The sequence below is a fragment of the Salvia splendens genome, chromosome 13 (genome assembly GCF_004379255.2).
Source record: "Salvia splendens isolate huo1 chromosome 13, SspV2, whole genome shotgun sequence".
Classification (NCBI taxonomy): Eukaryota; Viridiplantae; Streptophyta; class Magnoliopsida; order Lamiales; family Lamiaceae; genus Salvia; species Salvia splendens.
The window spans coordinates 34,740,939-34,759,377 of record NC_056044.1 but is presented as its reverse complement, the minus strand read 5'-3'; the positions used below and the strand labels follow the sequence as shown (position 1 = coordinate 34,759,377).

At 37.6% G+C, this 18,439-nt stretch overlaps 3 protein-coding genes and 1 pseudogene across 3 annotated transcripts; 2 read left to right on the top strand and 2 right to left on the bottom strand.

Annotated features, from left to right (window-relative positions):
* The first annotated feature begins 925 nt into the window (after positions 1 to 925).
* On the top strand, positions 926 to 2,847 carry LOC121762701. The gene is made up of 3 exons (XM_042158665.1): positions 926 to 1,200; positions 2,132 to 2,251; positions 2,679 to 2,847. Exons 1-2 carry the CDS (start codon positions 994 to 996, stop codon positions 2,243 to 2,245), a joined length of 321 nt encoding a protein of 106 aa, XP_042014599.1. The 5' UTR covers positions 926 to 993; the 3' UTR covers positions 2,246 to 2,251; positions 2,679 to 2,847.
* Positions 2,848 to 2,882: 35 nt separating this feature from the next.
* Positions 2,883 to 4,505, bottom strand: LOC121762700. Its single transcript, XM_042158664.1, has 3 exons — positions 4,167 to 4,505; positions 3,269 to 3,602; positions 2,883 to 3,068 (listed from the first exon to the last, which is right to left on the bottom strand). Exons 1-3 carry the CDS (start codon positions 4,463 to 4,465, stop codon positions 3,003 to 3,005), a joined length of 699 nt encoding a protein of 232 aa, XP_042014598.1. The 5' UTR covers positions 4,466 to 4,505; the 3' UTR covers positions 2,883 to 3,002.
* Positions 4,506 to 11,871: 7,366 nt separating this feature from the next.
* On the top strand, positions 11,872 to 13,316 carry LOC121761322 (LOB domain-containing protein 1-like). Its single transcript, XM_042156973.1, has 2 exons — positions 11,872 to 12,076; positions 12,813 to 13,316. Exons 1-2 carry the CDS (start codon positions 11,891 to 11,893, stop codon positions 13,143 to 13,145), a joined length of 519 nt encoding a protein of 172 aa, XP_042012907.1. The 5' UTR covers positions 11,872 to 11,890; the 3' UTR covers positions 13,146 to 13,316.
* Positions 13,317 to 14,623: 1,307 nt separating this feature from the next.
* Positions 14,624 to 18,330, bottom strand: LOC121760313 (annotated as a pseudogene).
* Positions 18,331 to 18,439: the final 109 nt, after the last annotated feature.

Here is an 18,439-nt window from a genome sequence, read left to right as displayed (position 1 = left end):
GCCATAAAAATTCACATGAATTAGTAATCATTAATCGACAACAAATTCACAAGGGTCATTTATTAAACCTTGTACTAAATCACGACGTTAATTAAAAAAATAAGTACATAATTAAATAATGAAACCATCTCACTAGGGGCAACTAAGACGTGAACAGCATGACCTAATCAACACGTTACAAATTCATACACACAGACACACACATAATTAATAATTTCCTCTATTTTAATTGGAACTAAACATAAAAGAAGTAGCGGGCCAATCAAGGAATTTATTGGCCCATTTAGCATAACTTAGATCGAGTCCAATAGCGATGAAAAGTACTCCCTCTGTCCAGCAGAAAAATAGCCGTAGTTGTATATTGTACGGATTTTAATGTAAAATTAATAAAGTAAAATAAAGGAGGGGAAATAAATGATGAGTGTTGTTAGTGGATTATAGGATTCATATCATTAATAATAATATTTAAATGTTTAAAACTTTCAATATTTAGAAAGTAATCTAACTTTGGTGAACGACCCAAAATTCCACTTTATCTACTTTTTGCGTATGGAGGAAGTAAAAATCATTGATCCAAAACTTTCAAACCTTCATTTTATTTTTTTAGTTCAACAAATGTAACTTGACATTTGATTAGTAGTATATTGACGCATGAGGGGAAAAAATATAGGGATATGGACAAACATTAGAATTGAAATTAGTAAAAGTAATTTAGGTTGATTTTTATATGAAGTCACAAACAATAAAATGAAAATTGTGAATATAGTCATCCTTAGTGAAAAATAATAATGAGATAAGTGAAAATTGTTGTTGTTTGTTTTATAAATAACGAAAACATAGTCCACTCTTATTAATTGTGTTTAAACATAAAATCGAATAGGAAGTTTTGGGCTTTTTAAAAATACAATACGTTATAAAGCTCGAGCCCAACAATGAAGACAAACTCTAATTTCTGCAATTTAGAAATTTGAAGAAGAAGAGATTAGTCCGACAATGGAAATCGCGAATACAGCTGCAAAAGCTGCTTACAGAAGCCTTCTCAGAGCGGTGAGGAAACACGTCGGCGAAGAAGGCCACAAATCTCATTTCACGGATTTCATCAAACACGAATTCAGAAAAAATGCCAGCTCCCAAAATCCCCAAAAATTGAAGCTCGCCCAGGATTACACCGTCTATCTCAACAGCGTGCACCATCAGAAGGTGATTTTCCTTTTCGTTTTGCTCCGTTATTGATACTGTGACCGTGAATTTCAATTTGTAGAGTTTCTTTTCTTCTTTTTATTCTGTTTGGAATGTAAATGTTTGTACAGAAAAGTGCAATTGTTTGATGCGAGAAGTGATTGCTTAAATTAGGCTTTGGTAATGATAGTTCTTGATGGGGATTAGAGCAATTCTGTGATTAGCAGATTAGGTATTCGGAATCAAATCGAGCTTAATGTTGAAGCTTTTCGAGCTTGATTTCATTATTATCGTGTGGAGCTCGACCTTAATTTAGTGATAATATTGATGATTTACCCTAAATTTGAAGCTATGGCTTTCTAAATTCATCTCTCTTTAGAAAATCTAATCTATATGCTGAAGTCTATGACTTTCTTATAGTAGATTTTGCGAGTTAGCCCACGAGTCATGAGCCTGTAATTATCTTCTGTTCATGACCTAATAAGCCGAATATTGGCAAACTCGAGCATGATCTGGTTATTTGTTGACGATTCTTTCAAGTATTAGTGCAGAAAATCAAAACTTGATGGGATTTTTATGGTTGGCTAGACTTCGGGTTAACTTCTCGAGTGTTAGCTCATTGGAGTTGGATTTGTTATCTGCCATTGTGTCTTTGTTTGAAAAGTTTGTGTAGATGGTATGGTTTGTCATGTCTTTCCTACGTGCAAGAATGTATAAGGAGCGAGTATCGCAGGAAATGGTTTTAATCCATTTGGTTCCGTTTCTATTTAGAAAATGTACTCATCATTGTTTTATTAGCATTGATGGATTCGGTTTGGCTTTACCTCGAATAGTGAATACTGCTCAAGATGATTGAGCAACTTAGATATTCTTCTTATGGTTGTATTTCGGAGAAGTGCAACTTCTTCTAATATTTGAAACTCTTCGTCTAAACATAATGGCTGATGTACAGGAATTGCTCTTCTCGTACAATATCGCAGTGGATAGATCTGCTGAGATGAAAAAAGTACTGGGAAAATCTGCTTCAAGTGTAGGTCTTCAGCTGCCTGAAGTTTATCAGGCTTGATAGATGGTAAGGATGCTTCTCTCCTTCGCAATCTCAACTATAAGCCAGTGTTCAAGTTTAAAGATGTCACAGTTGTCTGAATATTCCAAATTGTTAGAATAATCATCCTTCACCATCCCTGTTGAACATAGCTGCAGAGGTTGAAATTTTAGCTTTTTGAGCTGTAGGAAACCTATTAGCCTTATTCATGACAGTGTTTAGTTACTTCTTGTCTACACACAAATCCGGCTGTACGAGCATTTTACACGTTGTTTGAGTCGTGCTTCTGTAATGTAGATTTTGGAGCAGGTTTCCTCATTTTTGTATGTGTTATTAATAACTAACTATTACTCACTTATGGCCTGAACTTTGGCGCATTTGAAAAATAATTCCCCTTTGATTTGAACATTCTTTGCTTCATTAAAACTAATCATTCGAATTCGTTTTTGAGCAGTTCAACCGGTGAGCAGGCAAGCCCCGTTGAGGGGTGAATTTGTCGGCCGTTCTTGAGACCAACGAGTTGGTGGGAAAGTGGTTCGTTGAACCTATGTTTGATCTCTTGAGACATTGTGAACTATTTAAACCACCTTTAGAAATAAAGAAATTTTTTTTATTGAGTGTTACACAAATTTGAAAAGAGGGAGAGATAGAGATGAACTAACAACATAAATATTGGAGCATGGGATGATATATTTATATCAGTAGAAGTGTGTAAAAGTGGAATCTTCAAATTACAAATCAAATGATCTCTCCGAGCAGATTGCTTGAAGAAAAAAGGCTACTCATCAAACACAAACACTGCGTTATTCTTCTTTACAAAATTATGCGTTGTATGATCAACCACCTGCACATCAACAAACCACACACTTTTATTCTCCAAATCAATCAAGAATATGCATTAATCCTAACCAAGAACAAGGCAAACAACACACACACACACACACGCATACAACAACAAACTCCAAAGCTCAGTTGTTAAAACGTTTTCCCTTCAATCAGTAGATTAGGAGTTCGAGCCCCACAAACAAGAGTTTAGGTGCTCACATTGGTGTTGCTGAGCTCCAAGTTATAGAAGTCCATCGTCTTCTCAAGAAACAATGGCCCGGCGTGCCAAGTGCCACGGTCGAGCTTCAGGAACTTGGGACCCGAGACCTTGAAGACGCATACGCCATCAACGGCCGGAGGGACGTATGAATGCCCGCATTTTGATTTCACCGCATTCTCGGCTCCGGTTTCGCCTTGATCGACGAGGGACGGCCTGGCGACTCCGAGGTACCAGACGTGGCCCCCTATGGAGCCGAGGCACTGGGTCACGCTCGCGTGGTGCGTGATCGTCGAGAACCTAAGAGGTCTGTCCTCCAGATGCATAATGTAGAACCTGATCAAGAAGAATTGAATTAGCCCTTTGCTTGTGGATGATGATGGACAAGGAACACATAGTTATGAGAAGAAGAAGTAGATTTATCAACTTTTTTATATATAGTCCATCCGTCCATGACCAATAATCTCGTTTTTCCATTTTAATCCGTTTGCGAAAATCAATCACCTTCCACCCTTTATAAGTTTGCCACAATACACAACTCCAAAACATATATTACTTTCTCTTTCTTTATACACTTCAACTAGCAATGCTCTAACCATTTTTCTCCATCTTTTCTGCTTCAACTAACAATAAATTAACCAATTTTACATATATTATCACTAATCAATTGCTCCTAAGTTCAAATACAATCAAAATTCCCTTTTACCACATATTCACTCAAATTGAGTTGATAATGTCACCCAAAATTCAAGGTATGTGAAAACACATTTTCATTTATAACATGATTTCCATTCCTTGGCATTAAATTAAAGCACAAAATTCATCAAACACTTCTGCAGCCAATTGAATATCACAAATCCCTAAAATTCCAATCAAATTCAATGAGAGAGAGAGAGAGACCTAGGGATGCCACGGGACAGGTCCAGCTGCGCGTCGAGGGGGCCGAACTCATCGCCGTCCGGCGACGCCTCGATCACCTGACCGAATTCGCGGAAGCTCTCCGGCGTTGCTTCGATTGGTTGCAGCCTAATTGCCGCCGGAGAAGAAGGCGCCGCGCTCTCGCCGGTTTCTGTGGCCGCCATCCGCCGACTGAATTTAATAAGGGGATAAGATCGGCGGCGGGAAGGGAAAGTTGGAGGTGGGATGAAGGCGTATTTGGGCGGAGGGAGGGAGAGCTGTGGAAATGCCACCGGCTTCATACGGCAGTCTTCTACCTTTGCCACTACTCATCCGATAAAACTATATGCATTTTCCTTTTTCTTTTATTTATTTTTTATTCTATTTTATTTACAAGTCTGAATTATCACTTCATGGATTATTTTTTTGGGCCAACAAAGTCCTAGTCTAATCCGTCCATTTTTAGGCCCAAATTTGACAAATATATCAATTTGTAATTGTGTAAAGAGTTTATTTGATTCAAGGAAAACATCCATGTTTGCTCCATATCAACCCTAAAAAAAAGAAAAAAAGAATTCATACATAATTAAAATTTAAATATGTACAAACGTTGTGGAAAATACATGACTCATATGTTTATTTGTCATAGCATCAAAACCAACTTTTATTAGAAAAATTAAATGTAAATTAGAGGATCATTTAGCAATCAAGTTTTCTTGCAAAAATGCTGTCATTGTTGACACAATACATGAATACGGTGATATGAGATTAACATGCTCTCAAACTAATTCATGCAATTGTTCAATGAACCTTCAATACATAATATTTTCAAGAAAAACAACTAAGTATTTTGACTTTCCCCAAACTTTTATCTTGATCCAAAGGAAAAATATTGCCCATGTTCATAGTATATATCCAATTATCCATCTCCAAGTGTATGTTTGTGTTGTCAATTATCCATGTTAGTTTGGGTAGTATTTTAATATTATTAATAGTATAGAATATTTTATGATACACACGAATAGTTTGAAAGACATTTTCGATGATTTTTCCTTTTCAAAATTTGATCTAATTTACAACAAGGGTGAAAGCATTAGAATTTAATTTGGAAACCATCATTCATTTTTTTTATTTCCAACAACCAACGTGATACGAACCTCTATTATTATTATTTAGTTTAGATATTATAGGGATTTAGCATATCTTTTTCTATATCTTTATTTTCTTGTTCATTAAGTCAGTAGCATTATAAATAGGATAGACTGTTATCTTTTTTATTCATTCAATCAATTAATAAAATCATTATCGTTTACCCACTTGTGGAGTATCAAGCATCCAAAATTATCTATCGCTGCCGACAAGATTCATTCTTGCGCTCAGCTCTATCTCCGGAGATCACCGCCGACCCAAGACTTGGGCGCCGGATTAATCAACGGATTTAAACTCTCAACGCTGCCGACGGAGACTCCTCCGCGCCAGCCCTACCGTTTGTCCGCCGACCCTTAAACGAGGGCGCCGAAATTGTGGTGTTATAGTTGTGAATTCGGACGGAATTCACCGTTAGGAGCATGAGGCTCTTAACAACTGGTGCTTTCATTGAGAGTTGACCCTCCCACCATCTCGAACCGAAGCTACACCGCTGCCTGACGGAAAACATTCCGCGCACAGCAACTGCTTTGGTTGTCGAGTCCCGCCTGTCCGCCGAGCTCTAGCCGCAGGACAACACTACTTCTGCAACGCCCGACGGGAAGGATTCCCGCGTGCCGCATCGAAGTCAAACGATCATCAACCACCACAGCCACGCCTCAGTCCGTCAACATGTCATACGACTACGCCGGCTATCGCCGTCGTCAATACGACTTACCTCAGGCCACACAGCCATTCCGTCCCAACCAGCCAGCCCAACCTTGCCACGTAACCAGTTGGGACCCTCCGAGCAGTCGTGTGGAAGTACTCTGTCCGCCGTCGTGGCCTGATCCAGAATCACCCTACGTCTCACACCACTTGGATCCACCTGATCGTCGCCCACGGCCGAGATACCAGCCCATCGGGTACCGCGATCGCGCGCAAGACGCTTGGCCCCGACACCGCGGTGGCTACATCGAGAGGGGTGGCCACCTATCTGATCGCGAAGATCATCAGACCCAGTTAGGGTTTGATCGCTACCCGACAACCACAACGCAGCGGCACCGCCCAACGTGCTGGGACCCACCGGCGCAACAGCAGGACTGCGGCTACCTGACCGTTGACCGTCCCCGACGCTCGGAGACGTGCTGGGACCGACCTCGCCCTTGGGAGGAGGTGAGAGCGCGAGTCTAGCCCGCCTCCCACCAGCCCCGCTACTCCACCGAAAAGCCAACGCTGGACCTGTACAGTCAGCCCGCACGTGTGACCAGTCAAACTCCGAAGCAGCCACGCCTGCCGCTAATACGAGTCTCCCAGGTGGAGAAGTCAGAACGGTCCAGGTTGGGTCTCTGCTGGCACTGTCCCGAGAAATGGGTGATGGGACATGTGTGTAAACAACGCATTCTCTGTTATGCGGATGATGGGGATGAGTTTGAGGAGAACATTCAAGATGAGAATTTAGCCGAAGAGAAAACTGATAATACTCCCACGATAGTATTCGGTGATGATGTTCCCCATGACATTACCGATGTTCACAATAATGGCGCTCCTCTTGATGTTCAAAACAACGAGTCCCCTGGAGAGTTCCTCAAGAACAAAGGGATTGTCAAGAACGACAGTGAGCCACCGCAAGTGCTCGTTGGGGTATATGATGAGAAGATTGGTGAAAAGGAGGAGACATTGCTAGAAGATAAAGAGGAGGATGGTTCTATTGGTGAAGTGGAGAAGATAATCGCCTCACTCAATGTTGTTCAAGTGTCATCCAAAAATGTTGTTGGAAATTGTTGGGGCAAGAAAGGAGATGGTGCTTACACCGATTTGCCCGTAATTGCTTGTGTCTATGTGGATTTGAATGTCAGTGATTTTCCAAGTATGAATCATCGATCAACATCGCTCGACAAAGATGCAAGGTTTATCCCTCCGAGTAATGACATGCCATGCTTGGGCATTCTGGGAGGCGTGGACAAGCTTTTCGATTTGGCAAGGAATTTTTCCGACAAAGTTGGGTCTCCTTTGTTGATTTTTTATGGAAGTGAAGAAGGGAGACGTTCATCTGTTCGGTGTGTGTTTGATCCAGGAGGAGTTGCCTCGCCGAAGCTTCTGCTTTCAACTCTCCTTTTTGCTTCGTGGTTCCCACCTTGAGGACAAGGTGGATTTTAACCGTGGGGGAGTTGATACAAACCTCTATTATTATTATTTAGTTTAGATATTATAGGGATTTAGCATATCTTTTTCTATATCTTTGTTTTCTTGTTCATTAAGTCAGTAGCATTATAAATAGGATAGACTGTTATCTTTTTTATTCATTCAATCAATTAATAAAATCATTATCGTTTATCAAGCATCCAAAATTATCTATCGCTGCCGACAAGATTCATTCTTGCGCTCAGCTCTATCTCCGGAGATCACCGCCGACCCAAGACTTGGGCGCCGGATTAATCAACGGATTTAAACTCTCAACGCTGCCGACGGAGACTCCTCCGCGCCAGCCCTACCGTTTGTCCGCCGACCCTTAAACGAGGGCGCCGGAATTGTGGTGTTATAGTTGTGAATTCGGACGGAATTCACCGTTAGGAGCAGGAGGCTCTTAACACAACGCATGCAAAAACTCGTGGAATTAATTAACAAGTGGGGTTTTGTGATCATTTAGCATCATACATGATATAGTATCTAATTTATATTTTAGATAATTTATATGCATCAATAGGTAGTATTATATTTATTACATTAAGTATTAACTAAACTATACAATCGATGAATTTATGTGTGAAACAAAATAAAGTCCGATCTATTCATTGTAGAGATTTTATGTTCACCAATCAATTCAAATGGATTATTTGGGCATAAATATCCAGTAAGATTATTTTTCTAAGTAAACGATCGAATAATTTAAATGTAAAACAAATAAAAGTCTGCATATAATCCTTTATATGGTTGAATTAATGAGCTAGTTGTCGATCTAACTTATTAGGCATGACGAACTTAAGCATATTTTTTCCTCGACAGATCGAAATATAATAATTTGAGGTGGTGTCACTTTCATATTGATTAGTTAAACCTTTTGTTTTATGCTAATCAATATGGAATATATAATTTGGCCATGCCAATTCATAAAATAAAATGTCACATTATATGAATTGAATTGTCGTTTTCACTTGGATAGTAAAGGATGAAACCACGCTTCTCACATTTGGCACCATTTTCGTTGAATGAGCCGTTCAAAACTTAAAGAAACGTTTAATTTGTTTCATTGCAGCAGAAAATCGACCAAATCAATTAATATTTTTTAAAAGGATTAAGGAAAAAATAATCAAGAAAAAAATTTATAATGATTTTTTCAATATATATCTATAATTATTTTAAAAATAAAATAAACTAATAGCATTGGAATATATGCAAAACTAGTAAATAAATAAAAAAATATTATTTTTTCAATAACAAGCCTATAATATGGGATATAAAAAACAAGATCTAGAATAAATATATGCAAGAAAGAATGATACTATTTCATCTTGAATTCTGAGTGTGATACTATTAAGCCGTGTTTATTTTGTACTTCCTCCGTTCGTCAACAATAAATTTTTACATTCTAAATGATACAAATTTTAACCAAACGGTAGCAGATTATGTGAATAGAATAAAGTATGATTTTCACTATAAAATGAAAAATGACAATATTAATATTTTGACATGCATGCAGTACTTACTAACGGTGAAAAAATACTTGAACAATGTGCGTCACTATTAACAAATACTGGATATCGACTCTTATGTCAACAAACTACTCCATCAAATTGAGCCATTGCTCTTGAACGAAGAAAATGTGGAACTTCTATTTACCAAATTCTATAAGAGTTTGCATTATTAAAAGAATAAAAATTTTCCATGTTATGAAAATCAAATAAAATTATAAACATGACAAATAAACGTAATTTAAATAACAATTATTAAAAAAAATGTTGGGTTTCACGCTCAACACGAGCACCGGCGAAGCTATAGTGTATGGTTGTTGCACTCTTTTCCTTTTTTTGTCGCTGCACGTTAACAAAGTCCAGCTGATTATGCCACGTGGACATTATGTAGTACTCCCTCCGTCCCGGACTACTTACACTTATTTCCTTTCTGGGCGTCCCAAGTTATTTGCACTATTTCCATTTTTAGTAAAAATTTTCACCTACAGCCGTAATATTTGACTTTGCTATACACTCATTCCTTAATCTCCGTGCCGAAAATGAAACGTGCGAGTAGTGCGGGACGGAGGGAGTAATATTCAACAATGTAATGTTATCATTCTCCAAAATTTAATTGTACTGGGATTTGTTGAATATTTAGAAAACCTCAAATTGAAATGTAATCATTCTCTTAAATGTTCGTGTACTCGGATTTGTTGAAGTATTTGGATACACTCGAACACAATTTTGAAGTGACACATAAATTGATACGATAGTATAAAGATATTCACGGCGCAATGGGAAGGACATCCACATTGTGAATATCAATTTATAGTCCTCCATATCAGTATTTTATAAAATTATGCCCATTCATCTGCAATGAGGCGGCCTATAGTTCGCCCTATCTTTTTTAATGACTATTTGTATTCATTTTTAATTTTTATGTTTTCTAATATACTTCCTCCGGTTTCAATAGAAGTCTCATTTTGCCATTTTTGTCTGATCCCCAATAGTAGGGGTGAGCAAAAAAATCGGAAACCGAATATCCGAACCGAACCAAACCAAACCGAAATTTTGAAATTCGGTTAAGTTTTTCGGTCCGATTCAGTTTTGAAAATACAAAATTTCGGTTTTTCGGTTCGGTTCGGTTCGGGCAGAAAAAAAAACCGAAAAATCGAATTACTATATTTTAAATAATAGGAGTATTATATACATATATATATATATATATATTTGATTAATTTAATATATTATATAATATATATATATTCTTTTAATATATTCTACTATATAATATATATTATTAATTTTATATTATATATATTATATTCTATTAGTATATACTATAAACTAAATAAATTACATATATATATATATGTTTTTTTTTTCAGTTTTTCGGGTTTTTTGGTTTATTAGGTTTTGTTCGGTTTTTGAAGTTCAGTTTTTGGTTTTTCTGTTTTTTAGGTTCGGTTCGGTTTGAGTTTTGAACTAAATTCGATTTTTTCGGTTTGGGAAAAAACTGAACCGAAACCCGAATGTTCACCCCTACCAATAGAAGTCTAATTTCGTTTTTACCATATTTGGCAAATGAACTTCATATTCCACTAACGGAACTTGTCTAGTTAAAGTCTAATTTAGTTTATAAATTTTAAAGTTATACTACAATGCCGGAATGATACAATTAATAAAATAGAAAAACCATAAAATTGTACTCTTGTTTGTATCATACTGTCATAAGAATATCTTCAAAATTACATGCAATCATAATAATATGTTCAAAATTACGTGTAATTTCTAATATTGTCAGTCATTCCTATATTATTTTTTCTGTCAACGAGTATTACTATGATTTGGATGCTTTTGATAATTAACAGGCATAAAGCGAATTTACAGTCCATGGCTTTTGAAACAGTTGCACATATAGCTTTGACCAGCTGCTGTTCAATCAAATTACAAAAATTAATTTTCTTTTATTTCAAATTTTCAAATACTTGTTGGGGAGGGGGGGACCAGCATATCAAATTAACACATACCATGCATTTCTAATAGAGAAATATCCATCTAATTGAAAGCATGGAATAATAGGATTCTTGAAGCTAAGGACAATATAATAATCAAAGTTAGTTGTAGTATAAATAATTTAGCTGTGCATTGACATTAGAGATGCTCACAGTTCCGGAACCGGCGGTTCCAGTTTTGGAAATTGTCGAACCAGAACCGAACCGCGAGGGTGTTTCACGGTTATGGTTCGGAACCGCCGGTTTCCGGCGATTTTTTTAAGATTTTTCACGGTTTCGAACCGCAGGTTCCTGCGATTTCGGCTCGGTTTCACGGTTTTTCGCGGTTCCGGTCTGGAACCGTCCGAAACCAGCGGTTCCAGCACGGTTTAAGTTCCAGAATTTTGGAACCTAAACCGAACCACGGTTCCAAAAGTGACGGTTTCGGTTCGATTTAAATCTCACGGTTCCGGTTCGGAACCGTAACCGCCGGTTACGTTTTCACGGTTAACCGCCCGAACCGTAAACCGGCTCTCTAATTGACATACTTACCCCTAACATCTAGGTAATTTAACATACTTATTTGCTAAAAATTTGATAAGCATCATGGTTTTATTTCCCTAAAATATATAGCCACACAAAATAGATAATTAAATTTAGCATATATGCATGTTAATATAGTACAAATATCACATTTTTCCTTAATAACTATTGATAATTATAACATCTATGAAATAAGGTGAGTTTTTCTTTGTAGCTACATGCCCATATAGATAAAGGAAAGTAGAAACCTAGCTCTCAATCTCTCTCTCTCTCTCACACACACACACATATATATATATAATACTACTCTATATATAACTCTTGCTCTATACTCGACATTATTAATTATAAACTACTACTAGTCACAACAAATCCAAAGCCAACCCCTCCGATGCATCGCCCCAACACCGTCTCCGCCTCCACGGCGATCCTCACACCGTGCGCGGCTTGCAAGACCCTCAGGCGCCGCTGCGCCGACAAATGCGTGTTGGCGCCCTACTTCCCTCCCAATGAGCCTCAGAAATTCGCCATTGCTCACCGGATTTTCGGAGCTAGCAATATTATTAAACTGCTCCAGGTAATTCATTTATTAATTAAGAGTGAAAATTTTGTAGTTTTAAGCGAACTTTATTGGTAAGACTCTTCTCCCTCTGTTTAATAGGTCGGGTGTTTGACTCATCACTTAACTCCGATAAATAACTATTTATTGTGATAGTTTGGAGCTATATAATCAATCATAGGTAGCAAACTATAAATGTTATGCAGTTTATTTTCCTATGTTGATGTTCCTATCTAAATTTCAACTAATAATTAGTGTATATACTAACATGCATACACGATAATACATATGTGTGTGTGTGTGTGAATATTAATTTGATTAAATCTCATGATAATTAGAAATATTTATTTCATGAAGAAATAAGAGATAATCCCAGTTGACTAAAATTTGCTTAAACAATATATATCTGTATACTTCATAATATATGTTTAGTATGGTATATAGCACCAAATTAAATTCAAGATTTTGTCATGGTCAATGGAGTTGGCACCCAACTATAAAACGACACAAGATTTCTGTAAATTCTTACCATCAAATAGTACAACATGCATGAACCCAAAATTCAACTCTGATTTCATATAAAAGACAACAAAAATATTTACTAAATATTTCGAAATAATTAGGTACGACGACAAGACACGCACATATTTGTATAGGATTATTATGCTTTGATCAACTCGTGATAAACACTTAATATTTAAATTTATTCTAATTAAATTGACATAACTTTTTAAAAATATTTTGGTTATATTAGGAAATTCCAGAAGATCAAAGAGGAGATGCTGTGACCAGTGTGGTCTATGAAGCCAAGGCTAGGTTAAGGGACCCAATCTACGGGTGCGTCGGCACGATTTGTCATCTCCAGAAGCAGGTCGACGCGCTTCGGGTCGAGCTAGCCCAATCACAAGCTGAAGTATTGAACATGCAATGCCAAAATGCAAATTTGGTGGATCAATTTTGCAAAAACATGGAAACTAAAGAAGTTCATGAGAATTCATCAACCCTTGATGATGAAATGCAATATCATGGGAATCCCACATTGTATTTTGACGAAGGAATAATGGGGAACTCGCCTCTTTGGACATGATGCATATATATTGAAAAGAAGTATAGTAATTACTAAAAAAATAACCTCAAATGATTAGTTTGAGTATTATTATAATTAGTTGTTTATTTTCCCTTTTTATAATAGGTAGTAACTAGATTTACTACTGTCGTTAATTTTTCCTATAAAATAATTTGGACAATAAATTTTATAGTTTGGGATGTAGCAATTGAGGGTATGTATTTACTAGTATAGTTCATTTTTTTCTATAAAATAACTCAGACAAATATATTTCTTAGTTTAAGATCTAGTATCCACATAACTGGATTTACTAGTATCTTTCATTTTTCCTATAAAATAATTCAAACAATACATTTCTTAGCTCTGGATGTAGCAGCCGCAATACTGAATTTACTAGTATCATTAATTTTTCATATAGAATCAGACAATAAATTTCTTAGTTCGAGATGTTGCAACTGCAAGACTAGATTTACTATATTGCTAATATTTTTCTATCAGTTAATTGGATAATAAATTTCTTAGTTCGGAATGTTACTACTGCATGCAAGACTATCGAACTTACTAGTATTGTTTATTTTTCCTATAAAATAATTGGAACGATAAAATCATTTGTTGAGGATGTTGCAACTGCAAAACTTTATTTACTAGTATCATTAATTTGTTCTATAAAATAATTTATACAATAAATATCTTTGTTCGGGAAGTGACATTGCCAAATTGGATTTACTAGTATCATTAAATTTTCATTCAGACAATAAATTTCTTTTTTTATGATGTAGCAACTACAAGACCGGATTTACTTGCATAGTTAGTTTTTCCTCTAAAATAATGTGGACAATAAATTAACTTTAGATTTCTCGATGTAGCATCAAGAGTGTGTGGGGCAGACTTACACTAGGATTAGTCATACTCCCTCCGTCCCCAAAAAGTATGAACTTTGGGTTCAGTATGAGTTTTAATGCATTATTGGTAGAGTAAGAGAGAGAGAGATAGATAGATAGAGAAATTTTTTAAGTATTGTTAGTGGAGAATGAGTTCTACCTCATTAGAGAGAAGAGAATACCCTTTGGGAACGGATGAAAAAAATGAAATAATGCATACTCTTTAGGGATGAGGGCAGTATTTAATACTCCACAACCTAATTTTTTAAAGGAAAAAGAGTGGATATATCATATCATTACATTAGTCATATGATATGATGTGAAAATATGTTTTAAGAAAATTGTTGTGTGCGGTTGCCTAATTCTATCATTTCAAGAATCTTTTTGCTCTTATTATTTCCTCGTCAAATTTGGATCGCCCTTGACCTTTTTACACCTTTATTTTTGAAGTCATGTTTATCATGTGTATGAAGTTGAATATAAATTAGTTAGTTATCTATGATTTGATGTTTGGAAAAAAAATAATTTAATTTAAAAATTTTACCCTGAATCAATCAATTATCGTTAAGAATAAAACTATTAACTCAACTATAACCCGTGTTAGATGAACTATTGAACTAATTAATGACCAAATAAATCATTATCATTTGATTCATATCTAGTTTTAATCATCAACCAAATCTCAAAAACAAATAAAGAATATGTATAGAGAAGGGCGATTATTTAGCCCATGGCCTTTCTCATGAGCTCGTAGCCGGCGAAGTTGATCGCCCCAAGCGGAGCCACCCAGAAGAAGATTGGAACGGCCCCTCGGAACAACCCAAGGGGCCCCTCGTGGCGCAAGATGGAGAGCGCGACGACAGACATCGTCGTCGGCTCTCCTTGGAGGGCAGTCATCATCCTCGTCTTGATCACGTCAAACGGAGTCGTCATGACGGCGGTTAGTCCGCCTGATACGGCTCCGACCACGACGGTCTCCCAAGGCTCCAGCTCCCGTCCCAGAAGCTTCTGGACCGCCTGAAACGGAGCACGGGAGCTTCTAATAAATACGCAAGGATTATAAACGAACAAATCCGAACATTGCTCGGCTCGTTTGGACAAGCTCGAGCTTGGCTCGTTTGATAATAGACCGAACACGTTTTTCCCGAGTTGTGATGCGAAAAGGCGGGAAAGAAATTTAATAATGCTACCTTCTTGGATTCGGCATAAAGGCCGGATCGAGCAACGTAGAACGGTAGCTCCCGACAGAGAGTCATGCCAGTGCCGCGAAAAAAAGCCGCCTAGTCCATCCTGCTGCCAGGTTCCGACCAGAGCTTCTCCGACGTGGCTGAACTTGCCCGCCTGTAACCTTTGCTTCAGCACCTCACACGGAATTCGCATCGTTGTCCCCAGAAAAGTCCCCAAGAAAGACCCCGCAGACTCCACCTAAACGCCACGCTCAACATTAAGCAGACGAGATTCTCTGTTAAAGAGTCAATCAAGGGTATCGACCAAAGAAGATTCTCACCTGTGATTCTGGAAGTGAAGGTGCAACGTTTATCAATGCGATCTTGGTCACTTCGCAGATTCCAGTTCGCAAGCCATGACTACGTAGTTGAGTAAATTTAGCATCCGGAAATAGAAAGAAATCGCGTAAAAACTAATGGAGAAAAACTAGCTCGAGATTGAGATTATACCTCAAAAATTGGCCTACTATAGCTGGGATGGATCCCATGTATAATCCGCGAAGTCCAAGCTGAGGGAGCATCAACATGATCTCTATGAAGGATAGTGCAGATGAAGCTTGAACTTGCGTCTGTTCAAACCAGTCGGAACCAAGAATTCAGACAATGTGTATTGAGCTAACAACACTCTACACAAATGATGGTTTTTAAGGGGAAAAAAATAGTGTACCGTGTCAATGATAATAGCATGAATATACGTATATATAGGCAAGAATGGGCGATACCTTAACCGTGTCGATGGGGTGCATTAAAAGCGTAGAGAATGAACACGAACTTCCTCCAGCCAATGCTGTTTTGAAAACACTATCCCTTTGTATTTCAACTCGAGGGGGATCAGAAGCATCAGCTCTTGTGGAGCTGTTTCCCCTGTAGATAATCGTAAAGCGTATTTTAGTCATAAGCCATAGCAAAGTCAAAACCAGTCGAAAATGAATTTAACCAAGAACGCAAAATTATCATCACTACCGTGGATTTCCTGGAAGGCTGTTCGAAGGGAGCAACATTACGAAGCTTCGAAAGTGTGCGTAGGATTTAGATTCTTCGTAGTTTGCATTCAGATAATGCATCACGGCTGTAGCATTATCTTCAGTAGCTGAAAGTCCTGCATTCTTCAGCGATGCCAAAATCTCATCTTTCTGGGGCATCCCGAGCTTGCTCAAGCGTAGGCTTGTGTAAGCTCGAAGAGAGAGGTTGTTTCTTTCTGTTCCATCACAGATAAGAATTCGTTCCATCCAAAAGACTTTGTGAACAGATGGCTCCTAGTACGCTTCATGAACTCCTCTGTGTATCTCCTAGGCAGGTTTCTGTTTGCCATAGCGATTTCGAGATCTTCCAAGGTAACTTTCCCATCGCCATCTCTGTCCAGCTCATGGAATAACCGTTTTTCCTGTGGGAAGAGAGTTCCGGGATTATGAGCTGTTGCAAGATTGCATAAGACATATCATTGGTAATCACTTGTTTCTGCTAAGCTAACGAATCAAACGTAAAACATCACTTTATAGCAGAAAGTATGCGCAAACGTCCCATGCTTTCGATATCAAGACATTAGTACCTAATAAGTGAACTTCGTTTTCAAATCTAGGAGTTGTCCACTTCTCCGGTACCAAAAGGTCGGGTTAGCAACAGGAAACCTGCGTGAAGTAGTACTCTACTCACGGATCCAACTTAGATTTTGAAAACGAAGTCAATTCATAAGGCGTTTATCTGTCAAATCGAAATCTTGGAACATTCCTCAATGAACCGCATCAGAAAGTGCTATTTATCGAAAGCACAAACACAACTTATGAGAAACAGGGCTCTCCAATCCAAACTGTCTAAAGTAAAGCTCATCCTCAAGAAGATCTTCCATTTTGTATCACGACATTCTGCAGTTCGACAGCTCTATTTCCATTAACTAACATACCCCTAATCGATATACTATAATGTAAGTTCAGTAACAAGCCAAGCAAAAGAGACATTGAATCAAAACATCAACACATATCCACATCAAGCAGGAAAGTAATTTCAATCAATCTAGGAGTGGTCCACTTTTCCGGTACCAAAAGGTCGCGTTAGATTTTTAAAACGAAGTCAACTCATTAAGGTATTGTCATAATCGAAATCTTGGAACGAAACGCATCAGAAAGAAACGTTTATCGAAAGCTCAAAAACAACTACTGAGAAACAGGGCTCCTCCAATCCAAACTGTCTAAAGTAAAGCTCATCCTCAAGAAGTTCTTGCATTTTGTATCACGACATTCTGCAGCTCGACAGCTCTATTTCTATTAACTAACATCACGCGATATTATAATGTAAGTTCATTAACAAGCCAAGCAAAAGAGACGTTGAATCAAAACATCAACACATACCCACATCAAGCAGAAAAGTGATGAGATTGAAACATCAGTGTATCTGAAGAAATGGAGAGAAGCTCCTTCGAAAATCCCCCTATTGGAGGTGAATGCTCAACCAATTCTTTCAATGTCACAAATTTGAAACAATGAGCTCTCAACAACTCATTCTTATCAACGTTGTCACTACTTGTATAACCACTACATTCCTCTCCTCTCCACTCACTCGAGAAAACCTCAAATTCGCAAAAAATCCACCCCCGCCTGCTCGTCTACCCTCTGAAACCTTCAACTCATCCTTGCACTTGTGATCTTGAGCAAACACATGGAATTTTGGGAAATGGCTCAAGAACCTCATCAAATGGGACCATCTCTCCCACTTCCACTCTCTCACTAGAATCACCAATAAAAGAGCTATCTTTACCACCAGCTAAATTCAAATTCAAATCAACCCCTTTCCTGTCATCAAAATTCATGGCTAAGTTCTGAAAAGGGACTGCAATGGCAATGGCCCACCACCATGACTCAAAATCAAAGCTCAAATTCACCAATTCCACATAAAACTCCTCGCCAAAATTAACCCTTTCTTTACCTCAAATCAAGCAACCATCAACATCTCAAGCCAAAGGGGGCTGAAGCAGCTTTGAGAGAAATCTGAGATGTAGTCAACGATTGACTAAGAGTAGTGTGTGAAATTAATGAAATGAGCGCACATGGATAATCATTTTTTATCAGATAAAATGAAAGAATCAAATGACGGCGGTTCTTGAGATTCTACATTTCGTCATGACTTCCATTCGTTTAAAATTAACCAGTAATTATATTATTTCAACTTTCATTCGTTTTAATTTTCAGCTCCACTCACTCTAAACATATCAAAT

Excerpts from the sequence above, each read along its gene's own strand:
- LOC121762700 (XM_042158664.1), bottom strand. The coding sequence starts at position 4,465 with ATGAAGCCGGTGGCATTTCCACAGCTCTCCCTCCCTCCGCCCAAATAC. Across the intron at positions 3,603-4,166 it reads CTGTCCCGTGGCATCCCTAG|GTTCTACATTATGCATCTGG; the intron begins GTCTCTCTCTCT and ends CTTCTTGATCAG. Across the intron at positions 3,069-3,268 it reads TGGAGCTCAGCAACACCAAT|GTGGTTGATCATACAACGCA; the intron begins GTGAGCACCTAA and ends GTTGATGTGCAG.
- LOC121762701 (XM_042158665.1), top strand. The coding sequence starts at position 994 with ATGGAAATCGCGAATACAGCTGCAAAAGCTGCTTACAGAAGCCTTCTC. Across the intron at positions 1,201-2,131 it reads ACAGCGTGCACCATCAGAAG|GAATTGCTCTTCTCGTACAA; the intron begins GTGATTTTCCTT and ends GCTGATGTACAG.
- LOC121761322 (XM_042156973.1), top strand. The coding sequence starts at position 11,891 with ATGCATCGCCCCAACACCGTCTCCGCCTCCACGGCGATCCTCACACCG. Across the intron at positions 12,077-12,812 it reads ATATTATTAAACTGCTCCAG|GAAATTCCAGAAGATCAAAG; the intron begins GTAATTCATTTA and ends TGGTTATATTAG.